The following is a 27853-nucleotide window of genomic DNA, read 5'->3' on the forward strand; positions in this document are numbered from 1 at the left end:
CACCACACACGATTACTTGTTAAATAAAATTTAAGTGAAGTATGCTCAATCGTTTCATTTAAATAATTCTTCTAACGGTACGGCCCCTAGTAGAACCTTAATTAAAAATAAAGCAACCATAATTAAATAAAGCACAAGTAGCACAACACAACGTAGAATCTTTAGTCCGTTCAAATATCATCTCACATAAGTGTTTCGTTCATTTCCAAGTTCCGCCACCAACAATTCATCCAAAGGGGAAACATTACAGCCCTGAAGGATAAAATGCCAAGGAGTGCAATTTGGTTTATCTAACAGAACTATCTGTTCGTTCAAATATTAACACTTGACCGTCGCTGCAATTTCATACCGTCCATAAAAATAAACAACTACCATAATAAATCTATAGGTATATACAGTGTGGAATAAAATGATTTACATCTAGTTACCTTTGCATTACCCTTGTAAAAATACGAAATGCCGCTCTACAAAAAAAAAGAAAGCCTAACCTCAAAATATATATCCAAATTCCAAATGTGATTTATTGCGAAGTGATGATATGAATGCAACGTTGAGATTGAAATTAAAAAGGAGCTAACAAAAGCAAGTCACAGCTGGTGTTGAAAGTGGCCACCAACGTTTGTTAATGCAATTTAGTAAATTGTAACAATTGTCAATTCGATTGATGATATTTATTGACAGAACCACAGCCATCTCTACTTACGTAAGTAGAGATGGCTGTGACAGAACTAATAGTTCGGCACTTCGAAAAAAAAAAGTAGAGCGGTGCAGGAAAATTTACATGTGCAAAAATTCCAAAGGTAGCTAGATGTAAATCATTTTATTCCACACTGTATAAAACTGAATGTCTGTTTGTTTTATATATTGTATGCAAATCTACAGTTTTACTCCGATATTGATGAAATTTTGTACACTTGATCTTCAAAACAAGAAGAAAATTACCGTCTACTTTAATTTTACAAAAACCAACCCCTACTACCATTTCCAACCCTGTTAAGAAAAAAAGACAGTTTTTTCGAGTTGGAAATACCCTCACCTTCGCCGCTTCACCCCTATTTCATCCTCTGAGTATATCGTCACCTTCGCCGCTTGACACCCACAAAAAGCAACCCCTATTATCATTTTTAAGCCTGTTAAGCACAAAAACAATTTTTTCAAGTTGGAAATCGCGTTTGCATGATATGTTCAGATGACATAGTTACATTTGGTTGTTTATAAAAGTAGCAATTTCGCAAAATGTGAATTGGTAAGTAATCAATGATCATAGTGTTAGTTTCTTATCGTATTGATCTTTTTGTTTATATAGTCGAAGAAAAAAGTAGTCTACAGTAAAGTTTTAATTATTCTTCGTAAAAAGACAAACTTCATATTGAAATTACTGCGTTTATCACAATACATGAAAGTAGAAACATAATTATAAAACATTCTAAAATTTGCTGGCGAAGCGGCGGGTAAAAGCTAGTTTCAAATAAAACAAATTAATGTTTCCAAAATGTGGTACATCCATGCAATAGGTGTAGTATACAACCTAAATATGTGTGTTTAAAGGCTAAGTATTTTTTGACTTAACAATTTTCAAGCCAAATTAATGTTTGAGATGTGTAAAGTTTACTCAAAATTATTTTAACTAAAATATTCGTACACGTAAATATTTTCACACAAAAAATATTTTCAACAAAAATTAGCAGAATGCTAATTGGATCATTCACAGTTTCTACAATTTTCTAAATTCTCCAATTAGATTTCACTAAAACTGTATGGCCTTTTAGCTTTCGTACGTACATAATACAACCCAAATCTAAAATAATAACCAGAAAATTAAAAAAATATCTTAAGGTTAATTAGTAAACACTCACTTGTATGTCTCGACTTGTCCCATGTATACATTTGTTGCTTGATTACAACGACTGTGCAAAGCATCTTCAACAGAATTACAACGTTTACTTCTAAAGGCTTTTTTGTTTCTGATAGATTCAGCAAATAGGTAGTATGCTCTAGCATGGTTACAGACTAAACTCTCGGCTACTTGCCCTAAAATAAAATATCTACTATTTTACAATTAATACTATACCAAAACTCGCTCCCCCAGAGAAAAAAGAAGAAATCTTCATGAAAGGACAAATAAATAATCCCAACGAAAAAAATGTCTATCTTGAACGGTATAAAAAAAAAGAACATTTAATTCGACCTATCAAAACATCCAGGTGTATTTCCTGTAATTGTTGCTAGGTTGCATATTTTATTACGTTTTCAATAAACTATGAAACTTTTAACAAACGTCAGTGTCAAAAATTTCAACAAAATTGCACGGAATGCTAAAGAGGCAGCAAAGGTTTATGCCCAACGTTTTCCTAATAGGAATCATCCCGATCACAAAACTATCCTGTGTTATCGCACGAACAATCGAGAGCCATGACTGTACGCACTGTTGAGATCAAAGAGGCTATTTTAGATGCCTTTGAAGAAGGTCCTGAAAGCATCAGAGAAATTGGTCAGGAATTGAATATTTCGAAAACTTCTGTACATCGAGTGATGAGGACTGAACGACGACATTCATACCATTATAGGCGTGTGCAGCATTTGCAGCCAGAAGATTACCTTACCACATACTCTATTTTCAAGAGCATTTCAGGGACGATTATATATACACCGTGACATTTTTTTAACTCTGAACATAGTCCATACTTATTCCCTATGTTCACTTTTAAAAAACACAGATCAATGCATTGTGAGTTGCTACGCAACCAACTATACCGAACACCAGAGATTTTGAAATAATGTTAAAAATTGTTCCGATTGATGGCATTGGTCTATCATGTGTTGCATTGGAAATGTCACGCACATTTCTAATGCTCTGATTGGCATAGAATAACTGCATTATGTGTATTTCTTCTTCAAACAACTTGACCATTTTTTTAAACTGTTAGGTACACATTGACCTGTGTTTTTTAAAACTGAACATAGGGAATAAGTATGGGCTATGTTCAATGTTAAAAAATGTCCCGGTATATATATTTGTGGGTTGGTCTATTAGGGAATGATGTGATATGTTTTCTACAGAAATTAGTTTACATGTCAGCTGTCCCTCATTAGGTAGGACCTTTTGAATTTCCTGCACGGTTAACAGGAAACATTTACGCAGAATTTTTGAACACCGAACTTCTCAATTTGCTTGAAGAGATTTCACTTCTTTTTTGTGCTAACGGCTGGTTTCAACCCGACGGCACACCGCCTCACTTCAGTCGACAAGTTCGAGAAATTTTGGATCAACATGGATAGGTCCACGACGCTGGCCTGCGCGGTCCCCCGTTTTAAATCCTCTATATCTCTTTCTTAATAATGTTGTATTCAAGAGCCCTATTGCTACAGAAGAACAACTCAGGGGTCGCGTTCAGGAAGCTTTTGCTACAATTACTATTTTTACGAATTCTAAACTGAGTCTTTTGTGACGGGCCCGGTTATGCTTGTAAATAAATGGTGACCACTTTGAGAACTCGCTCTGACTGTAGGTATTTATTTTCCGTTTCATAATCCCTTTTGGCTTATGTTATACCTTTTCTCCTATTTTTTAGGATAAGCTCACGTGCATTAGAATAAACAAGGTTGTTTTCACAACAGCCATTTATTTTATTTAAAAAAATAAAAATAGATTCATCGAGTGTGATATCTTGACACTTTGGAGAAATGTCATTCTGACAGTTTGATAATATATTCTTAGCAACCGATTCTATTCACATTAACACCTTTCTTGGGATCTAGATTGTCGTCGGCATTGGTCAGTTTTCTCCGAGGAGCGAGTACTGGGACACCTGTGTATTACTACATACGTAGTTATGCTAGATATTACAAAAAAGAGAAAAATTATTTGTGGCTTTTATTTTCATTTATGTACCTAGGTAGTTTATTTGTTACATCGGGAGTCATAACATATCAATATTGTAAACATTCGAGTTACCTGAATAGGTACATTTTTGGATGCTTTGGTAATATACTTACATATATCATAAATATCCGGACAACCAGGTTGCCATCTTCCTCCATTAGGATAAAAATCAATATGACCCACAGGTTGTGAAATGCTAAGTATTTTCATGTATGTATGGATAACATCAACAATTTTCGCATCGTTGGCGTCGAGTTTTAATGTTGCTTCAGTTTCTCTAAATCCAGGAGCTGCAGGATCCAGACCTTCAAATTATTTATCAGTCATTCGGTTATTAAATAATAATTATGCTTCAGAAAAGGGATGAGAAAATATAGCTTTTTCCAGATAGATTTTAATCATGTTTGAATATAAAAAATATACTAATATATTTTTAACAATAAAATTTTCTCATATTTTAGTGAATAAAATAATAAAAGAAATACATATAACAGAAAAAAAAAATATAATCACGTAACACCTAGAAGCTTTGAATCGATTTTATTAAAATATGTATTTCAGTAATGGAAATGGTAAATGATTAAAAGTTTAAATATGCAAACACCAAAAGAAAAAGAAAAATTAATAATGAGAGCCTCTCAGTATAGAGTATAGGTACAGTGAATTTTTTTATCGATGAACCATGGGAATTTATCTACGGCTGCTTGGATAAGACCTTATAACCACATTCATTTACAGTCATTTGAGTTGCGTAATGTAGTTCATTACCGCACTGGTTTCATTACGTAACGCATTTTTATTTAACAAACAGACAATAGCTATTTGTGTATTAAGAGCGCAAAGTGATACATTGTCGCCTGCGTCGCGCGGCATTTTTTCGAAATCGACAATGTACCTTTGCGCTCGCAACACACAAGATTTTTTCTACAATCGCAACTATGACTACTACATATTATGTTATTTGAACCAAATCAATGTAATACCTTCTTAAAATCAGAAACTAATTATTCACAATATTGACATTAAAAGTACAATAATTACGGTTTTTGAAAAGTAATCCATGCTCTGGAAGTGTGCATTCTGGTTCTTTTCCTGCACTTACAATTTCGGGAGGTGTACACGAAAACGCTTCCTCAACAGTTTCCCTTCCTTCTACAGGCTTTTGAGCAATGTTTTTTGTAAAAACACAAAGAACACCGACACAAACTGACACAACAATTCTTTCTGTTTATTTGTTGTCACTAGTTACAATAATCACTGGACATCTGGAGCGCGTTCATAAATACTCTGGGTAGGTATAAAGCTTACCCGTGGGTCACCCAAACGCCGTTCACAAATTAAAATTGGGGGAATAATCACGCTACCCCAGATCGTTCACAAACGTTTAGAGTGACACAAGGAGTGTGCCCATGTTACCGATGTCTAGCGGTGCGGGAGAAATTACCCATACGTCAGATTTGACGTCTGTCAAATATCCGACGGCAGTGAAGCAGCGGCTGCGTGAAAAAAATATGTTCTAAGGTGTTTTTATACATTTTTTAATTGTTTTTAATAATGGGGACAAAATTTTCGAAACTGAAACGGCTGACTCTGAAATGCATTTGAAATTGTCTGTTGGTTAACCCCGGTACAATCCGTTCAACATATCCAACAATTCTTAAAGGTATTCCTTGTGCAACCACACTTATATCCTTTTCTTCCCTTTCCTATATTGAATCCGGTGATAACAAATTTACAGGGGAAAAACGTTTTTTTGCAGAACAAATTGTCCCAGAAATAATTAATTTTCTTTTTCTTTCGTCAAATTGCATTTTTAATCTCTTGTTCTTCATTTAAGCAGGTGGTTAAATAGATGACAATTAAATGTGAGTTGACAATGTTGACATTTACAAAAACAAAAAACACGCGTTTACCCGATTCCGTTCATAATGCCGGAGTGACACTGCAGTCACGTGATATTCCCCACACTCTACCTTTGCCCATATTTTATGAACGCGCTGCTGATTTTAACAAAAAATTAGAAGAGCGAGCGTTTTGTACATTTTTTCGCGCGTGAGCGACAAAGTGACAGTCCTCGGAAAACGTCAACTTTGCGTTGTCAAATGCAAGCGCAAAGACCTACTTTCAACATAGATTGTAGAAAAAATGTATTGAAAGACAACAATACAAAAGAAAAGCTACTTATTGTAAATACATAATAATCATACAGTTCTTGCATTTTGTTCGCCCAGTTGCCGACATCGACTTCGTTTCGGTTTTCAATCTCTGGGCTTGGCACAAAAAGACTCACTTCCACTTTTAATGTCAGCAACACGCTACATGTCCCGGATTTAAGAACAAATCTAATGTCAATCGGTAAGATAACGGATCGCGGACTGGAAGTCCACTTCCGAAAAAACGATGCTACGATACTCGATTCGAAGGGAAACGTAATGTTGATTGCCAATCGCGTAGGGGACTTGTACTTTGTGACAAGAAGGGTGCGCGACGTCATCCGTTCTGAGGGACAAAGAGGTAACGTTGGAATTGTTACATCGACGGTCCGACCATGCGAACACGAAAGACATTTCGAGTGCCGTGCGCGAGCATATCGTGAGAGGAGTTCGTCTCGCGAACCCGCCTGAGAAATTCAATTGCGAGATCTACTTACAGGGGAAGATGTCGAGAAGCCCATTCCGGAGGAGATCGAATCGACTGAACAAAGTTCTGGATTTGGTGCATACAGATGTATGTGGGCCAATGAGAACACATTCTCTGGGAGGTGCGAAGTACTTCATCGAATTCATCGACGGCGCGTCAAGATGGTGCGAAGTCAGGTTCCTGAAGTCGAAAGCAGAGGTGTTCAAGGCGACCACCGAATACATCGCTCTCGTCGAAAATCAAAAGGGAAAGAAGATCAAGTGCTTGCAGTCAGACAACGGCGGCGAGTACACAGGCAAAGAGTTCGATGACTACTTGAAGAAACGGGGGATCACACGAAGGTTGACGGCGCCGTAAATCTCGAACAAAACGGCACCTCAAAACGGAAGAACCGTACTCTACTCGACACTGCGAAATGTTTGTTGAAAGAGTCCAATCTGCGGAATCCGTTCTGGGCAGAGGCGGTCAACACTGCAAATTACCTTCGAAACCGATTACCAACCAAGAGTCTGGACGGTCGGACACCGTACGAGGTATGGACAGATAAAATCCCAGACATATCTCATTTTAGGGTGTTCGGAGCTAGAGTCTTCTATTTAGATCAAGAGCTCGAAGAGTTCGATTCCCGCGGCCAGGAAGGAATTTTTCTAGGCTACGCGGTTCAGTCGGTCAGTCTAAGGCCTACAGGGTGGGTGGAGCCGGGGACAAAGTTGATCAAGAAGGAGAGGCAGAGTAACGAGAAGTTGACGCTTCCATACCGTGAACTTCTGGGGAGCCTCACCTCTCTGAGCACCACTACGCGACCCGACATTTCCTTTGCCGTAAGTCACCTGGGTCAATTCAACAACTGCTACGGCGAAGAACATTGGACGGCGGCAAAACGCGTGTTACGGTATCTGAAGGGAACCGCGGACCTGAGACTGGTCTACGACCCCGACTCCGAGCCCCTGACAGGGTTCATCGATGCGGATTGGGGAAGCTGTACCGAGGACAGGAGATCGTTCATCGGATACATTTTTCTGTTGAACGGAGGCCCCGTCTCGTGGGACTCGAGGAAGCAGCGGACAGTTGCCCTATCCACCACGGAGGCGGAGTACATGGCTCTGTCTGAAGGTGTCAAATAAAGTCGTGTCAAAGAAGCCATATATCTCCAATGTTTGTTACAGGAGCTGGGGGCCGACGAAATGATAGGCTCAGTTGTGTTCTGCGACAACAAAGGTTCATTGAGACTGGCGGAGAACCCCACATTCCACGCGACGTGTTGAGAACGGAAAAAGTGACTCTGGAGCACGTGCCCACGGATCACCATGTGGCCGACTTCCTCACGAAAGGTTTGCCCAGGATGAAGCACTCGTGGTGTGTCGTGTCATCAGGTCTGAGTGTAATGTGAAAAGGGAAAGGGACTGTATCAAGGACTGTCATGTGACTTGTGAGACCTTCGACTCGAGGGAAAGTGTTGGAACTTTAGGTCACTCTCATCGAGGGTTCGTAGTGCGCGATACCACACTATAAAAAACCTTCGCTTATCTACAGACTGGCTACGAAAATTGGAGTCATTTTTCTTCATATTACCAAGAGATGTCGCTTTTTTTACAATAAATTTGAGGATTGTCATTATTTTTAACAATTGTCAATGTCACTGTCAGCGAATAAGTATCATAAAATGGTATTATCCTGCTAAAGAAGGTCGATCTGGTAGAACAGCAGCTGTAAGAGTGCATAATGCATGCACTCTTGCAGCTACAGCATGCAACATATCCTAATCGGCTACCACCAACATTTAGCTACATTTTTTGAAAGCATAGTTACGTAAAAAAAACAATGTTGCCAGCAATTCCATTTAATTTTTTTTTGTGGTTCCATCTTTTGGGCAAATGTAGAAAAGTGACTCCAATTTTCGTAGCCAGGCTGTAGCTGTAAAAAGTAGCGTTGTTGTGCTCACACTTACTCACTTTTGTATTCTTGTACGTCTTGTATGTCAGTTAAATGTTGTTATAAGTGAGCTTCTGTTTTTGTTTCAAATACATTTTTGCTAACACTATCTGCGCCTCTCTTTTGTTCGTTTCGTACTGGGACCATAGATAAAATAAAATACTATAGAATGCAAAGTCCATGCGACATTTTATAGCCGAGGCCATCTATCGGCTTGTGGTAGGTGCAAAATTTCAGAGCCTGCTGTGATTTTTACTACCTCCTTCCCTAAATTCCATTCTATTTTATTATTCGTTTTAATTACAACACAAATAAAATACTCCCATTATTTTAGGTGTTTCTTTTATTTATTTTATTTTCAACTTTTTTTACACATTGCTAAAGCTTGATTATAAACTTCATTTTTATATGAAACCACCCTGCTGTCTTTATCGCACTTTATCGCTTAAAATGGTATTTATCCCTTTCGGAAACCTAAATATGGAGATATTAATTATTTTATTGATGATACTTACGTGTTCCGCAATTTTTAATTCTGGACTATCCATCTCAAAACCATGAAATTCGTTGATATCATAACCAACGTGCAGCGTTATCGACATTTCATCAAAAATTAAAGTACACAATTTGTCCCAATTCCTTAGTTTTGAAACAGAATTTTTTAAATTTTGAAAGTTTTGTATACCATGAGGAATTTGTAAACTGGGTATGGCTTCCTTCGTAAACTTATTATTTGCTAAAAACGTCTTATGTACTTTTAAAGTATAATACAAACAACAAACCGTGCAAGGGTCCAACATGAGTATTGCCTGTTTGCTTCAACATCTCATTGAAACGTTCAGCGTACTTACAAGGATTTGGAAATCTATGCCGCGTTGGACCTAAACGATAACAGATGCAGACTCGCATCTTTATTTGTGAATTCAAAACTTTTTAACATTAAATGTCAAAAGTGACACAATTGAAAACATTTGTTTTATTTCTATGATTTAAATTCCGACTATACACCCTCTGGTGGCTTGTGGTAGGTGCGCAAAAACATTTGCACAAAATTTGTAATGTGCTTTGCATTCTATAGTATTTTTATTTTATCTATAACTGGGACACAGTACTTAACAGGCCATGCACATGTTATGAAATTTTTGCCGCTTTCATGAGACTTTTATTTATTTTTTTTAAATTAACGATTGAATCTAAAAATGTAGCGTTGTTTTGCAACCAATTCTAAAAATATTGAGTTGTTTTGCTCCCAATTTAACTCGTGTGTGTGAACCTTGTTAACTTTGAGTTGTACATTTCAAGGTTAAATAATTTTTGGCTCTGTAATTATGTTTTGTAAATATGTAGTGACATGCAGCTATCCAACATAACCAACGTGAACGGTGTTTACCTGCATGTCACTATTTACAAAACATAATTACAGAGCCAAAAAATTAAATTATTTGATCTTGAAATTGTCAACTCAACGTGAAGAACATACCGGGTGTAGAATTGGTTTACGAGACATAGGATTTTACATGTAAAAATAAAGAGTTTCAATTATTGGCTCCCCTAATAATTTTATGCCAAAATAATTAAAATGAAAGTTAGAGAGAATTAAAAATACTGTCTAATTCCACTCTTTGTTTTTTTCTAACATCTTGTGGTACTGAAAGAAAAGCAAGAAAGGAGTTAACACAAAAATACTAAAAAGTAGCACTAGTCGTGAAATTTGACTTTTAAAATACGATGTATTTGCCCTTCAAATGAAATCGTACAGGACTACAGGATAAATGAAAAGGTATCTTCCATTAAATGCTCAAACTTCTCTACAATTCTTCCAATTGTTTCTATGACAGGAATTGATCGACCTGGGAAACCTGAAGCAAATGTTGCTTGGAAGTTGCTTAAAAAAGATCCTCCATAATAACATTTAAAGAAAGAAATACAATTTCATGCTTAGTAGTACTTTTTACTGTTTTTGTGTCAACTTCTTTCTTGCCTTTCTTTCAGTACCACAAGATGTTAGAAAAAAGTAAGACTGAAATTAGACATTAATTTTAATTCTCTCCAACTTTCATTTTAACTATTTTGCCGTAAAATTATTAGGGGAGCCAATAATTGAAACTCTTTATTTTTACATGTAAAATCCTATGTCTCGTAAACCAGTTCTACACCCGGTATACTGACTTATTCACATAATTTTGATGTTTTTTATCTGGAGCGGCAACCATAAATTTTACATTCACTTTTTACGCCTACTTGGACTACAATCATTTAGAATAACTCTGTATATTAGGTAATGCATGAAGTAGGTAAAATTTCCGATAATAATACGGAATCTGGAAAAGTGCGAATATTATCGTACCTGTTATTCTTCCAATTTTTCCATTTTTTATTTCATGTCCGGCTATTCCAGCTACATGTGCTCCCAAACTGTGACCTATGAGATGCACGTGTTCTAACTCAACCCCACTTTTAAACAGCCAGTTTAGAAATTCAGCTAGAATTTTCCCTGCTTTTCGTGCTCCGCTTATTGCTGATAAGTATTCAAACTCGCATAACACTGACCAATCCATCCCAATCACGTTGTAATCACCAGAATCCAGATAGGCTATAAGGTAACATAATAAAAGGTAAGTGCTTATTCACAATGGACATAAGCTTGACATAAGGCATAAGAAATTCATGATACATGCAGTGGATATACTATTAATTTTTACGTAACTTATGAGAAGTGACCTCAGTGAACATTATTGTGGTGTACAAAACGGCATGAAGAATCATATTCGAGTTATATGGACACATAAATTATTTTCCAATTGCCCAAATTGACAAATTATTCTTAGGTATCTCTTATGTATTTCTTATGTCTTATGTCCATTGTGAATAAGCACTAATAGTGATTTCTTATGTAAATTTAATGTAAATATCTACCGTTTTTGTTAACAATAAAAATGTCTTCTTTAATGCTACTTTGAAATCCGTGAATTATAATCTTCGTTGGATGACTAATGTTATATCCTGATTTTTTATATCCACTCGAATCACCAATTTTCAAATTAAATGAAGGATAGTATCTAAAATATATAAGAATCTGTGAATTTTTTGTTTCTGAATTCACAGAAATATCACACATTTAAATGTACAGTTAATTTCAAAATAGAGTACACCTGAAAATCAGCGAAGTCGATTTATTACAATTTTTTCCACATGTAAAGATGCCTTTTTGAAATTTGAACGTCATTTTTTTTATATGTATACAGTCGAATGCAAAAAAAGTAGACAAAAAGTTTTCGGCTGCTTGGTCCAGTCTTCCAGTTTTTCCATTTTGGTTGGCAGCTGACTACGACTGTATTCTTGATTGCCTAGCGCCTAGCCGAATGCAAAAATAGTGAGAAGAAGTTGTCGGTATTAGAAAAGCCACATTTATAAAATAAAATAATACATTTTTATCTACTTTTTTTTGCACAGTTATCTATGCGTGTAGTGGGTCATTTTCTTACATATGTTTTTTTTACATTGTTGTAAGATTGAAATCATAGAAACATTACATAACAGTGTGTGAAATGCAATTCCACAATTCACACACATAGGCTTTTCTGTTTTTCACTTCACACACACTTCACGCACAAAAATATTTACTTCCTGCACTTAATATAAAAATAACTATGTATTATATTTCGTGCGTGAAAATATTTATTGTGCATTCAAAGGCTTTCACTGCCTCGATCTGCGTCTCGGCGTAAAAGATCTTTTTCTATTTTGCACCTATGACACAGTCAGTACGACACACAAACGGGTTTCGAAAAGGAGGTCTTTTCGATACGCGTTTCAGGAACATTTACTTAAATTTTTAATGTTGGCAGTGACTCACAGTGGGTTGTTACTACGTGGTCACTGCACTTCACGACACTTTAAATTCAAAACTTACAATTGTTCGTCTAGTTACCAGCGTTACCAACCCTTCTATTTGCCAAATATAATTTTCCTAGCATTATGTTTTGTACTTTTTTTAAATTTTAGGGGCAAAATAGAAAAAATATTGTATTATACTCGTTTTATAAGCCATTTTGTCGCACTTGTTTTCTTTATAGCACTCGTCGCTGCGCTCGTCGTGCTCTAAAAAACGCGTGCGACAAAATGGTGTCTTATAAAACTCGTATAATAAATTACTATTTCATGCCCAAAAAACACTCACTTTACGCACTAAATAAAAAAATAACTAGGTATTATATTTCGTGCCTAAACATGTTTTTTGTGCATTCAAAGGCTTTTAAGTAGGAGAAGTGAGTGTTTTTTGCACAAAAAACATATAATAATTTTTTTTTTTCCATTTTGCACCTTTAACACAGTTACTATAACACTCAAACGGGTTTCGAAAAGGAGTTCTTTTAGATACCGGTTTCAGGAACATTTACTTAAATTTTTAATGTTGGCAGTGACTGACGTTCACTGCACATCATGACGTGCGAACTTGCAATTGTTCATCTAGTTACCAGTGTTACCAACCCTTTATATTTGCCAAATATAAATTTCCTAGCATTATGTTTTGAACTTTTTTTAAATTTAAATTTTTATCGTGTCACTAACTACAATGATCACTTTATGTTACACATTTATTGATAGTTATGAAGGCCATAATAATCGAATACCTCAGCTTCCTACGTTATACCGGGTGTATTATGAAAAACCTTTGGTGCTATAACTTCGTTATTTTTTTTCCGATTTTAATAAATGATACGTCAAACAAAATCGTTTTAGAAACACAATAGCCCGACATGCTATAATTTTTTTTTACATTATATTCTTTGACAGACCGCAGCTAACTTTGTTTTTTTAAGTTGCACTGTATATTTTTTTATCTTTATTCTAATAGATGTTTATCTTCTGAATACACAAACATTAAAATAAAAAAATCGAACATTTGTTTTTAATAAAAAAATTGAATTTCCAAAAATCAACTAACCATAACTTTACTATAAGTATAGCAAATGTTCGAAATTACCTCCATTCTCTCTAAGGCACATTCGACACCATCCACTGACGCCCATTGCGGCGTTTAATAAAAATTCTGGTGGTATTTGTTCACATGCTGCTACGATTCTTCTCTGTTATAGGCCGGAGTCAAACAGACATTGTCTTGAATGTCCATAGCTCTCTTAGGAACTTTGCAAAATTAGAATGCACTTTTATTACTGTTTAATGTGACTGCTTGATTAAAAAAAAATACACTATTTTTTAATTTCTTCTTTTTGTTTCTATGCATGAGCATGGTTGTTTACATTTTCATATTCAAAATAAAAATCTCTATAAAACCGAGCAAAAAAAGTTAACAATGCAATTTAAAAAAAAAAGTTGACCATCATCTGTCAAAAACAGAACTCAAGAACAAATACTGGATCAATTCAAATTGTAGCCAATTTAAAACGATTTTGTTTGACACATCATTTATTAAAATCGTATGAAAAGTAAGGAAGTTAGAGCACCAAAGATTTTTCATAATACACCTGATATATACCGAGTGGAACAAAAGTATCAAATAATCGCTGTACCTTTTTAATTTGAAAAATTATGAAAAAATGTTTAATATAAAAATTGTTTGGTTTATTATCATGCATGACGTTCAACAAAAATTGTCAACATTCTTGATATTGCATTTTATTACTTAGTAAGTTAATTTTATCACCTTTGTTTTTTTTTAAATTTTATTCTTTTTCCCCATAATGGGAAAACTGTATTTATGAATACAGAAAGATACGCTTGTTTGAAAATCACACAAAAAACGTATGGGTGCTATGTAAAAAACCAAAGTTGGTTGCCATAGCAGCGAAACAAAAAAAGATAGGGACAAAGTAGAAAGACCAGATGATGCAAGATAATACACCAATCAACTTTTATATTAAACATTTTTTCATAAATTGTCAAATTAAAAAGTTACAGCCAATATTTGATACTTTTGTTCCACCTGTATACCGGGTGATTCAGATTGGTATTCGCGCCCCTACATTTTTTTTTGTATTAAGAAAAAAGTATAGCAAACCATATACAGGATGTCCCAGAACTGGCTCCCCAGAGAAAACAGGCATGCGCCGACAACAAAAGAAACTCTAAATTGACTAAAATAAATTTTCTGCTAGCTCAAATGACCGAGTTACAAAGTTTTTAATTTCACCAATCCCGGAAGCTCGTCCTCAGGTATTACTAAAAAATCCGATCGGTTGCTAAACAACAACAAAAAATCTCTGATATCGCACAAATCAATAAAATGTTTGGGCAACTGGAATTTTGACGTTTTCCGATATAAAAATTCGTTGACGTTTATCTGTCATCAACATCAAGACTTGACAATTGCAAAATTCGAAATAAAACAATAAAAATGGCGATTCTAAAAAGAACCATTTATTTAAATAGGTAACAATGTTAAAGCAGATGTTCGAAATGACCACCATTCATTTATATGCACAATTGTGCTCTACGTAACAAACTTCTTGTAGTAGCGTTAGTTATCATTTCTTCAGTAACTGAAACAAAGCCTCCTGAATTCAAACTCTCAGATCAGCCTCTGAATTTATGGGCCGCCGATAAATGATTCAGATCTGATCAGATCTAAGCAAGAGGTACAATTTCAAGTAAATCAGGTAGCTCCGTTCCAATGAACTGAGCATATCTTGCCCCCGTTAATCTTGCGGGGAATTCAAACGGTCCAATCTAGAGCCGGGGATTCGGAATTTTAACAAATGGAAGGATCCACCACGCTTATACTTGCCAAACGATCGCCCAATAGCCCAGTCCACAAATTAACAGAAAACTTATGTTGAAAAATGAGAAATTATTCTCTTGGATTTTCCTCTGCCTAGATATGAAGGTTGTGATAATTGGAACAACCTTACCGGCAAAATAGCGACTCATCAGAAAACAGAATCCGTGACAAGAAGTGTGAAGCATCGTTTTGGTTTATTAACCATAGATAAAAGTCTCGCCTAATTGGATAATCCTCTGGCAGAAGATGTTGTACTCGTGTATAGTGGTACGGATGCCTCCTTATCAGCTAGAACTCTCTGCAGCGAACTCTTGGATAAACCCAGTGGCGGCTCGTGACTTTAGGACTTGGCAGTGCTGCAGAGCCCAAGTCCAAGTGTAATAATAAATAAAATAAAACGAATACAAACTATAGTAACTATACAAGGTGTTAGTAAATGGTTGGGAATAAATTTCAGGATAAACTCCTTATGAAAAATGTGGCTTAAAACCTAAATAAAGTTTTTCGTTAAGAGTAGTTTTCTCAAAAAATAAAATGTAGTCCACTGTTGGAGAATTTCTCTAATTAGTTCATTTGTCTGCCTAAAATTGCATTGGTTTTGAATTTTAAAAAATTCAACTTTCCAGGTTTAAATTTTTTCTTTAAACCCATATTAAATCGTAGTATTTCAAAAAAAATACGGATATGCCAGAATACGTTTATTTTTGTTTTTTTCTTTTTTTGAGAAAACTACTCATTTTAACGAAAAACTTTATTTAGGTTTTAAGCCACATTTTTCGTAAGGATTTCACCCTGAAATTTATTCCCAACCATTTACTAACACCTTGTACAGGTATTAAAATAGGTAGGTACAGTCGGGACATTTTTAGTTGGCAAATTCCAGCGTATACCGAATGGAGCTTCTTGTCTAGTCGTCATAGCTGGATACAGAAACGCAAGAGCCAGTGGCGTAACATTTAAAAGACGTTAGTCGCGTAGAATGAAAATCAGGCGAGAAGGACCTGTGGGCGGAACTTAGCTTTGGCTTTCTCACTTAAATGCACTAAGTCATTAATACCACTATTTGTCCAATGTAAATCATCCCCATAAAGTATGCAAGTAAAGCAAAATACGCAAATTTTAATTTCACAGCCACACATCCATTTGTATTTGCTGTAGATGTTCATGTTAAACTTTCGAACGTAAGTTTTTCCGCGACTTTTTGAGGAGCATTCGATAATTAACTCAGGTTTAGGACCTCCATTTCGTTTTATTTCCAGTTTTTCGTCAATACTTAGACGGGAAAAGTTTTGATATTTAGATGAAATATCCATTTTTATTATTTTATGTTAAACAACAATCCACTGAAAATTAGGAAGCGGCGGGCACGTGACGCAAAATCAATCCTAAATAAACGAGCCGTTGACTTGTTCATGTACTAATTCGCGTCACACTATCTGGCTACACGACTTGCAGCTCCGAGCCCATGCAAAACATGCATATAATACTTGGCGTTCATTGGTCAACTCAAGGCCAAGTATGATATTCAGGCTCTGAAATGCATTGAAACGACGATTTTGACGTTTGTAGGTCGGCTGCAACGACTAGTTGACGTCACGAGGCAGGAGACGGAGTATCGAATGTATTGTGGATTGCCGATATAATACAAAATAGTGAATGTTGATAGATTGAAGCCGAGTCTGACGAGTGAATGAAAAATGCTCGGAAAAATGCAGATATTATTTCCTTTTGGCAAATCTTGAATTAAAAAATACAATAATAACATAAATTATTTTTTCAAATTAAGAGCCGGTGCTGCAGCTCTGCAGCCCTTATTGAAAAACCGCCACTGGATAAACCCATTTCACGAGAAACTGTTCGAATACTCCGGGTGCCGTCTTCCTCAAAGACATTCAATACGGCTTCCTCGTGTTCAACAGTCCTTACACTTCTTGGAGCACCCCTAACTTCTTCTTCGAACTGGCTGCATCTGACCCGTTTCTCGACTCCGAGCGATTAATTTCAGGATTGTTTTGTCTTTGTGGAAATTGTCACGGTACAACCTTACTGCTTCACGTGCATTGTTCCCACATCGCGCAAAAGAAAGAATCATATCTACGTACTCAGAGGAAGAATGCATGTTAAATGATACACTTGAATTAAATATTGCAGCGAAATTCTATAACAAATGTCAAACTGACGTAAACAATCATTCTAATAAATGTAGTGGACCAAATCAAATGGACAGAATTATAGAGGTTTACGGATAAAAAGGAAACCTAGGCAACGCAAAATTGCGATTATTCCACCTTAATGATGCTCAACTCTAATTGGTCAACTTCAGAATGTCTTTTCTCGGTTATCATTTGAGATAGGACTTTTTTTCTTCAAAATACACGTTAATATATTCGCCCTAAGGCTCCCTTTTTTCTTTGGGGAGCCAGTTCTGGGACACCCTGTATATTTGTAAATCGCTTGTGAATCTACAATAGATGATGTTGTCAAAACTTCTCTACGATGACATAAAATATGTCAAAGTTAAGACAGTCAACTTCTTTTTTTTAATAGTACACTATACATTTCTTAGCCTATTCTTCTAAAGCTTTTTTTTCTACATTTGAATGTGTAAAAAATAAATGTCATTCATGCACTATCAAAATTCAACTTCATATTTTCATCGTGTATGCATTCAAAGCGGTATAGTCAGGAAGAAGTTAGGTTTCGAAGCCAGATGTTATAGCATAGTTATTTATTTAAATGTAGGTTATAGCATAGCTATTTATTTAAATGTAGGTTATAGCATAGCTATTTATTTAAATGTAGGTACTGTGATGAACGCGGTATTTATACATTTTATTTTATTACCATCGCGGAAATTATTCACCTTAAATTCAACAAATTCAAATTTGTCCAAACGACCTCCAAATTGTTTCTGTGCAATTTATGCATTCCATTTTTAAATACACACACGTCTTGTAAGTGTCAGAATGTTGAGAAAAACAGAGCCGTTCCCACGAAGGGTTTCCTGGAATTTAAGACCGTTGCAAATCGCAAAATTAACTTCTTTTCTTTCAAAAGGCCATGTGGTATTTCTCTAAGTTATCAGGGTGGCGAGACGCCCACCATACTCGACCAGTCGACCAAGCAAAGCATTCATTTGCATACAAAAAGATAAATAATTTAATTGTTGTTTAAAATTGGAGGAAAAATAGAGATATAACGATAAGTAAATTAATACATCCGTTTAGAAAGAAGTCGCCGTGTATTTTGAGTGACAAAAACAAAATTTAACTAGAATTAACAACGTTGATAATAATCCGATTGATCTGGGTTTGTCGTAAATGATGTTCCATTTAAATTTCACATAAGATGTTACATTAAATAAGAAGTTTTGTTCGGGGTTGTTAAATTCATATAGTAAAATTTGTTAATTAGTTTAAATCATCGTAAGTCGGTCGATTTGTTTAAAATATTCACAAATGAATTGGTCCACTAGAATTTGGTGTCTGCGATTTAGATTTTAAACACAGCGTCGCCAGCCAAGGGTGGTCCGTTTTGTTAAAGTGGCGAGAGACGCGCTACAGATCGAGACTTTTAAGTAAGATATCGGATTACACTTGCACGTGTGGTCAGTGGTGGGAAAATTTAGCGAAATTAATAAATTCTTGTTTAAACAAAGTCAAGTTACAAACCCACTATTTTAGAAATACGCGCTGTGTTTTTCTGAACATTTTGATATCCAATTTAACCCTAATTTAAGCGGGTGTAATCGTAATTCTGATGTAGAAACCAATTTTCCTTATTTAATTATTGTAAGCAAATCTTGCACCGTACGATTACTGCCCATTTACTAACATAGTTTTACAAGGGAAGTAGGTAGAAATTTCTGTAAGAAAGGCGTAGAAAATCGTGAAAATGTAAAAATAGTACCGCTGTAGTACTGGGGGCGACATCTAACAAGGGGTAGTACTACGAAATTTACAGTTTTCTTACGTCTTTCTTCCATATGCTTTCCGTAAATTTAAACAAACAAAATTTGTTGTTACATTCATTAACCATCTTCAGTTCAACAATTAGTTGCAGACAGAACAACAACCAATTTTGGAGTTTAATTTCTCTTTCAGCGTAATTGGGGTTGATTCGCTATCGTTACTATGTTGTATTATATTGTCCAATGGACAAACAAATTGTATGTTTAATAATGTTGATATTGCGAATCGAAAAACCACCCTAACTAGGAAATAATAATATTTTTAAGCGAGTTAAACGAGGTTTGATCGAATGCCAATGCGTCGTAAGAGTCAAATCTGCATAATTCCACACATATGGAAAGTGAGTAACAAGGGAAGGGGGGTAAGCGAGTTAGCGTCCCCTATTTAAAGTTTTGGCACATTTGTTTAGAGGAATTCGATTTTTGACTGTCTTTCGAGCTAGTCGATATCCGTGTGTCTACCTTTGCGATTTTGTTTAAATTTTCCAAATTTAAACTATATTCTTTTTTTTATTAAATCACTTTAGCGTCGTTTAGAGTGCCGAGTGCTAATAAATAAGTTAGTGCCAGTTCCAACAACAGGTGCCGACGATCAACCAGGGTGTTAAACTTTCTAGGTAAGCCCGAGAAAGGGTTATATTATATTATTTTGGTTAATTAACTCTATGTCAAAATTTACTTGTTTTTCGTTGAAATTATTTTATCAGTCATTCACCATGGAATATTTAATTTCAATTTATTCAACAATTTGAAATAATCAAGATCCAAATTTAAAATAATTTTTCCAAGTTTCGAGGTATTTGAAGTAAATGTTTAAAGCTAGAGGTAGCCAGCAACAAATGATTCTATTTCCGATGGAAAGGGGCCGCAACACTTTGGTTGTCGGATTACTTAATTTCAAATTTAACTTATCTGATCCTTTTATTCGACATTTTTTATATTAAATTCTTTACTCTAAATTTGAGTGTAACCACCAGTCCGGGATTTTGAAACTTAACAGTCAATTACTAAGTTATAACTAAATCGTTCCTGAATTTTCTCAACTGGTGCCCTCAAATCAGATCGAAATTTCTAGTTATAAACTTTAGGGAGATAGAATAATTGGTTGCATATTCAATATAGGGTAGAGTAGGGCTATTTCCCTCCCGCGTCGTATTTAGGCGACCAAGCAAAATTATTGTTTTGCACCAATTGCACCTGAAATTATAGGCGCGTTTGTCGGCCATCAACGATGAGGAGAGTCGTGGTTCCCGGGGACCCTCTTCTCCAACTTTACTAGGTCTAAGACACGGTGTCAGGTCGTAGTTTCCGACCGTGGACTTAGAATGGGCGTCGTAATTCCCGCTCCAACGACATGTACTATGTATGTGTGGGCTACCACGAGGACAAACGCGACAAAATAACCATCCCGGTTACCTGTAATAAACTGGTGTCGCGTACGACAAAGTTCTGTACAAGTCTTTGTCGAAGCTCGTGGACGAAATTTGTGAGAGAAATGACGCCTACAGTCATTCGGGTTGATTTGCGAGGACTTGTATATCCGGGTTTTGTTCGGAAGTTGTGATTGGTGTTTAAGCACCGGACTTTTACCGGAAGCGGTATTTCGGCAGTAGGGCGTAATAGTTAAATGCGATGCACTTATCAAATGCCGCGAGCATGTTACCTTCCGACTCTGGTACAAGTCTAACTTAGTAAACGCGATATTAAAGGTTGCTTGGGTGATATAAGTTCGAACAAGTTACCTGAAAGGTTAGGGTAGATTTGCCGCACGTAAATAGGGTTGCATAAAAATGGGGGTTGCAGCAAAATCAAACTTTTTCAAATCTAAATTGGATAACATAAAATATCATCAGGTGAAGACTGACGCCGCAATCATTTCTTTAAATTCATGAGCACAATTACAAGGAAAGTCTCTTACGAATTTGATTACAAACATAACCGCAACAATAATTTTAACACAGGGCAAAATTTGATCAAACCCGCCGAACTCATCCATTTTTGTAAACAAGGCTTCGGAATATTTTGTAATAAAATACTTGTGGGGAAACTTGTGTTTAAATCTCTTCCTCCACGCGTTTTGACACTACTTTGTCTCCGAATTTGTGTTGCGACTACTGAGTATTGCCTAATAGGCCTTAAGATAAAACATCATCATCGCTATAAAGGTGACTAACGACGAAAAATAAACACAACGTAGGTAAGTGAAAATAATAAGTATAAAGGGTTACTAGACGAGCCAAATAGATTAGTATATCAAACTGAGAGTTTAAAAGATAGATTAACAGTTAAAAATGCAAAAATTTACGACATCATCACGATCAAAATGGACGGTCTCACTACAGTACTTTAATAATTGACGCTATTAATGTCAAAATTCAATTGTCTCCATGGCTAACTAGCTCTTTTTTAGAAAATAACACATTCGAATAAATTAAATCTTTTTTTTTCTCGATTTCTTCCTATTGCAAGTGTCAACTTTTTTTACACATTCAAATGTAGAAAAAAAAGCTTTACAAGAATAGACTAAGAAATGTATAATGTACTATTTAAAAAAAAAATTGACTGTCTTAACTTTGACATATGTCATCGTAGAGAAGATTTGACAACGTCATCTATTGTAGTTTCATAGGCGATTTACAAATATATATGATTTGCTGTACTTTTTTCTTAAAATAAAAAAAAATATAGGAGCGCGAATACCAATCTGAATCACCCGGTATATAAGCGTTTATTCGATGCCGAATTTAAGCTACTCCTATGGTGGAGTTTTTCAATTCTGTTTTTCCTGCGGTGAATCACTCCGCTTTGTTCTTCTCTCTTGTGACTGATCGTTAAATTCTGCCTTGCTCCCTGGCTGCTCGTATGGTTTTTTCCCAGATCTTCCTATCTTGAATCCAGTCCTCTATTCCTATCCTTCTAATGTCCTCGTGTATCTGGTCTTCCCACCTTATCCTTGGTCTGCCTCTTGGTCTTCCTTCTACTGGTCTTTAATTTAGGGTTTTTCTTAGTGTGTGTTGTGTATCCCTCCTTTGTACGTGTCCGAACCACCGTAGTCTTTGTGTTTTCACAAATCCAACAATATCTTCACCCTTGGTTAGGTCCCTTATTTCATGATTCATTAGTGTCCTGTATTCTCCTTCTTCTGTTCTTCTTGGCCCTGCAATTTTTCTAACTACCTTTCTTTCAAATATCTCGAGGTTCTCTTCGTCTGTTAGTGGTGAGTCGCATTGTTTCCGCTGCATAAGTCGCTACAGGTCTATTTGCTGACTTTGATTTTTATCTTTGTTGTTTTGCTAATGTGATGGTCCTTTAGGTATCTTTGATACTTCCAGTAAGCTTTGTTCGCTGCTTGTATTCGCTCCTTGATTTCGGCGCTTCGTTCATTTTTTTCGTTCAGGTTCACTCCCAGGTATTTAAAATTTTCTACTTATTTAAACGTGTAACTACCTAGCTTTGTTTCTCTAATGTGGTCTGTCTTCCTTCTCAAGATTATCATGTATTTAGTCTTATCTTGGTTGAGTTGTAGACCTCTTTTTTCTATTTCTGTAACTAGCTTTTGCAGCGCCGCTCCCAGGCTCTTTTTATCTCTTGTTATAAGTGCTATGTCATCTGCGTAAGCTATTACTTGAGTTGCACTCACCGTAATAGCTCTGTCCAGCCCTGCAGCCTTTATTGCACCGTCGAGTGCGATGTTGAAGAGCGTTGTGGACAGTGCGTCTCCTTGCCTGACTCCTCTTTCTATGTTTATTTCGTTTGTTACACCCTCTGTTGTAGATATTCTTGCTCTTGAGTTGTCCATCGTCATTTTCGTTAGCTTGATTAGTTTCTCCGGTATTTTCATTTGTTGCATTTGTACTACTAAACTGTGCCTGTTTATGTTGTCGAAGACTTGTTTGAAGTCTATTCCTACGTTAGTTACTCATAATAATACATATGTACATTAGTTACGCACTCATAATAATACGTTAGATAGAATGATGCGATAAAGCTTTGAATATAACTGGAATATTAGCGATTTAAACCCTATCGGGTGTTGCTACCAGGATGGCTCGGCTAGCGCCTCGTCACCTCGCAACGTCCTCGATATTATAAATCGCATAATATTCTCGTTAATAGCTATAAAATAGGGGCAAAATATTGTGTTACACTCGTTTTATAAGCCATTTTGTCGCATTTGTTTGTCTAAAAAACACGTGCGACAATAGTAGTTTATTTAACGAGTTCGTGTGTAATTTGGGCTTTTTTTGGCACTCGTGGACTCGTGCACTTTGGACTCGTTTCACTCGAGTTCTAAACTGGCCCACTCATGCTAAAAAAAGCCCAAATTACACAAGAACGAGTTGAATACAACGTTTTTTTGTTCGACGAGCCCCCCAAAGGCTCCAAATCGCTGAAATTCTTTAAAATTAGCTTGACGTTTCGTTTTGACAAGTTGTCAAATTTATCAAAATCCGTTCACACAGGAAAAAATTCTCAAATTCTGACAGTGTCGAACAAAAAAATGATATAATAAATTGCTATTATTATAAAAGTTGTAGATATTTTTCAGTTTTACAATCTTAACATAATTATACAAAGTGTCTATAAAAGAACGCATATTAAGGGTAGGTACTATGGCGGCCAAAAAATTTTAGCCGTCACTATCTTGATATTCATGTAAAGTGTAAATAAACCTTTAGCAACCGTAACACCACCTTCGATTTAAAGCTCGGATATTCCAAAAATCCGACATGAATGAACAAGATTAGAGCAATCGTACATAGATCACCTAAGGTAAACGTCTGTGTAGTAGAAAATGACAAAGTAAAATACCAATCATAATCAAGACGGTAATTATAGTGACAATAAAGTATGGCTTACAAAATTTTTTTTGAAGTGACAGAAATTGACGGCTAAAATTTTTTGGCCGCCATAGTACTGTGGAATTCGAATATACTTAATTTTTGCCGCTCTGTAGAAAATTGTGGTACCAAATAGAAAAACAGAGGTTATGTATAGTTGATTTCATATAAATGTTCATCAAGTGAGCTGTGTATGTGTAAAAGCACCTTTAACTTAGTTACATTACAAAAGTCACATTTATGACAGATTCATTATAGGTTATCTCCAATAAATCTTTATTTGATGAAAATACAAAGACAAAAACAAATAAGAATTAGTGAATTACTTTTTTTCACAGCCGGCTAAAATTATACCACATAAAAAATGTCACCAACCACCGCGAAATTCCCTACATTTAAAAGTTTTATTTTTTTATTTATAAAATGGTATAAAGCGGCAAAATAGAAAAATAGTATAAAAAATTCGTTGCAGAAGGTCCTTCAAGCACTCACTTGTTCCTCAACTCGCCTCTACGCGGCTCGTTTCGGAATTTCAAATTCGTGCTTGAATAGATGCCTTCTGCAACTTATATTTTAATATACTATAATTTAATCACTAAAAAATATAACAGTGCTTTTGAAATCAACAATGCCGAAACGGACAACAAAACTAAAAAATTGTAATCAAGCTTCGCGCAGGGCAAGCAACTTTGAAAGTCGAACTAACTTTCATACCAACATGGCTTGCTTAAATGCACATTTATATGAAATTGAGTAAACTATCGCTGGCCAAAAAAAAAACTCGTAGGTACCCAGACAGAACAACAGATCCAAAAATAAAAAAATTGAGTTGTGTAAACATCGCTTTTTTAATACAAGATGCATAGGTTTGATTTTTTGTTTGGCCAATAAAACGGTACCTTTATCAACACCAACCTCAGCAGCAATTGCCCGTATCGAACGTTGCGCTATAGTTTGTTTTTGAATTTCAGTTAAACCCATTTTTTCGCATTGACTTTGACACTGATAATAACGTTTGACGTTGTAGACTGATTTAATATGTACTAAAATTTTGGGTGGACTAGTTTTTTTTTGGACAGCGATGGTAAGTCCATTAATGTGTAATAAATTACAACTCCACAGGGTTATTCGCGTAAAATGACGAGCCTGACCAGGTAAAAATGCAACCCAAAATACATTTTACAAAGCATTCGTTGTGTTGCGGAATTTAAAAATTAAATCAGGAATCCAAGTAGGTATTCTACATATTACATAGTATGCCGGCCAAAAAATTTTAGCCGTCACTGTTTGTCATTTCAGAAAATCAAATTGTAATCTATACTTTTATTTTGTCATTTCTACTACACAGAACGTTAACCTCAGATTATCTATGTATGTACATTTATGTCTGATTTTTGGAATATCTGAGCTTTAAACAGTTTAAATTGATTGTCAAAACGACAAGAATCGAAAATGGGGTTACGGTTTCTAAAGGTTTATTTACAATTTATGGGAATGTCAAGATAGTGACGGCTAAATTTTTTTGGCCGCCATAGTACATAGTCTGAAAGGTATATCTGTCATTGCTTTATTCGTTCATATTTAGTATTTGAAAATGTTTTCGAACCATGACAGAATCGACATGATCTTACTTATAAATTGTATTTTGGGTTGTACTTTTAGTAACAGAAAAGCTTAAGTGTGTGAAATCGCATTTTACGCACTGTTATGTATGGTTTGGGTTTCTACAGTTTCAATCTTAACAATGTAAAAAAAATATTTAAAAAAATTACCCACTTCACGCATAGCTAACTATGCGTAAATATCAATTTTTTTGAAGCAATTACAGAAAAAACTTTTTTGCCAAGAGCCAACATTTTTTAATCAAATTATTCTTCTCTGAGTCATTCATCATAATTCATAAGTTCATAAATCATAACCAATGCGTAATTATTTCGTTTTTTATTCAAACCAATACATTTTACTATAACGGTTTTTAAAATCAATCTGGAACTTAATTTTACCTGGTAAATAATATAAATTGAACGTTTGATCCATCTGGATCCAAGATATTCGTATGATTTCCAGCTGTTTCGGCGAATGATGTAGTTTTTTTTAACTTTCCGTTAGTTGCTGCTGCAAAAAAATATCTATTAAATTGATTATATTTAGCAATAATAATATAATAATAATAATAATAATAATAATTGATAAATGTAGGATTTGCGGAACTGAAGGGGAAACAATTGAACACATCATTTCTTCTTGCACCGTTTTGGCTCAAAGCGAATATAAAAAACGTCACGATATATTCGCTAAAATTATACATATGAATTTAGCTGTTAAATTCAATTTATTAAAGAATACACAACCACATTATAGTTATACACCAGAAAGTTTTTTGGAAAATGACAGTTACAAGTTATATTTTGATAGAACAGTTTTAACTGACATTCATATTCAGCATAACAGACCAGACATTATTATTTTAAATAAACAACAAAAGCAAGCATATCTTTTAGATATAGCTGTTGCAATTATACATAATATAACACAAAAATTAATAAATATTTAGAGCTCTCCGTTGCTATGAGAAATATTTGGTGTTTAGAAAAAATTTCGATTTTACCACTTGTAATTTCAGCAACGGGAATAGTACCGCAATCTCTTTTTAAAAATTTAAAAATTCTGGATTTAGATAACACATTGGTAGTTGAAATTCAAAAAGGTATATTATTATACTCATGTCACATCGTGAGGAAGTTCCTTAACATTGACACAGAACATAATAAAACACAACAAAGTCAAAATGTGGAGGCGAGACGCCGGTAATTATGTTGATAAGCACTGCACTATTACTTGATAGTAATATCCGTAATAGTGTATGTACTATCGCGGCCATCCAAAAGTGAACTTTTTTTTTTATAGTTTGATTTTTACTTTAAATCATAGGCGTCCTAAAATGTCAAAGTTTGACACTAGCGATAAAAAAATTATTGAAACAATTTTTTTTAAATGCCACATCTCACTCCGATTCAGACAGCTAGGGCTATTGCAAAGCTAGAAGAAAATTGGTCTTTGGCTGCTGTGCCCAGAGAATTACATTGCAGTAAGACTTGTATCTTCAATATAAAGAGGCATTGGCAAGAAAACAGGCTTGAAAGGCCAATACAAATAGGTGTTGAAAAGATTTCTTTACTAAAGTTTACTTTCACTTTAGTAATGTATTAATTACTTCTCAGTCTCATTTTTATTAAAAATTATTTATTACAACTTTTTATTATTAAAATAGTAACGCCTGCCGCACGAACGCCAATGAATACAGCCTGATTTAATCTAACGAAAAATACGGAAATTTTCGCAAGCTATCGCTCACTTTTGGATGGCCGCGATTGTACTCCGGCAAAATTGCCGTGCCGCCGGGTAGAGGTGGGATACGAAGTTATATTTGAAAGTGTTAGTCTTCTTTTGGATGGGCTCGACATATGCTCTTCGCTGTGCCAATGATTTGAACAGAACCAAAAATCTTCAAAGCGCTTAGAAAGTGAGGAAATTGTCCTTAGTCAAGGTTAAAATAAAAAAACTTGATCCAACTTTTGAATTAAGTACTTTTCAAGAAGCTCACGAATTAACACAACCTGACCTTAATGACTTGATTGCAAAAAAATTGGGAAAAGGAAAATTTCCTAATGTGAATTAAAATTATAAAAATGTGTCAATTTTATTCTGACAGTTCCCATTTTTTTTTGCAACCAACTGTACAGTGGCAGGCAAAAAAACTTAGCCATCATTTAAATGTCAGGGTCATTAAAGCATTAATTACACATTTGGATTTTGACGTGACAGAAAAGTGATGGCTAGTTTTT

At 35.2% G+C, this 27853-nt stretch overlaps 1 protein-coding gene across 1 annotated transcript; it reads right to left on the reverse strand.

Moving 5' to 3' along the window:
* Positions 1-1468: 1468 nt before the first annotated feature.
* On the reverse strand, positions 1469-27128 carry LOC138122090 (phospholipase A1 member A-like). The gene is made up of 7 exons (XM_069036224.1): positions 27091-27128; positions 26012-26218; positions 11372-11514; positions 10803-11048; positions 3997-4188; positions 1857-2031; positions 1469-1798 (listed from the first exon to the last, which is right to left on the reverse strand). The coding sequence occupies exons 1-7, from the start codon at positions 27126-27128 to the stop codon at positions 1738-1740; spliced, it is 1062 nt and encodes a 353-aa protein (XP_068892325.1). The 3' UTR covers positions 1469-1737.
* Positions 27129-27853: the final 725 nt, after the last annotated feature.

Source organism: Tenebrio molitor, chromosome 1 (assembly GCF_963966145.1).
Source record: "Tenebrio molitor chromosome 1, icTenMoli1.1, whole genome shotgun sequence".
Taxonomy (NCBI): domain Eukaryota; kingdom Metazoa; phylum Arthropoda; class Insecta; order Coleoptera; family Tenebrionidae; genus Tenebrio; species Tenebrio molitor.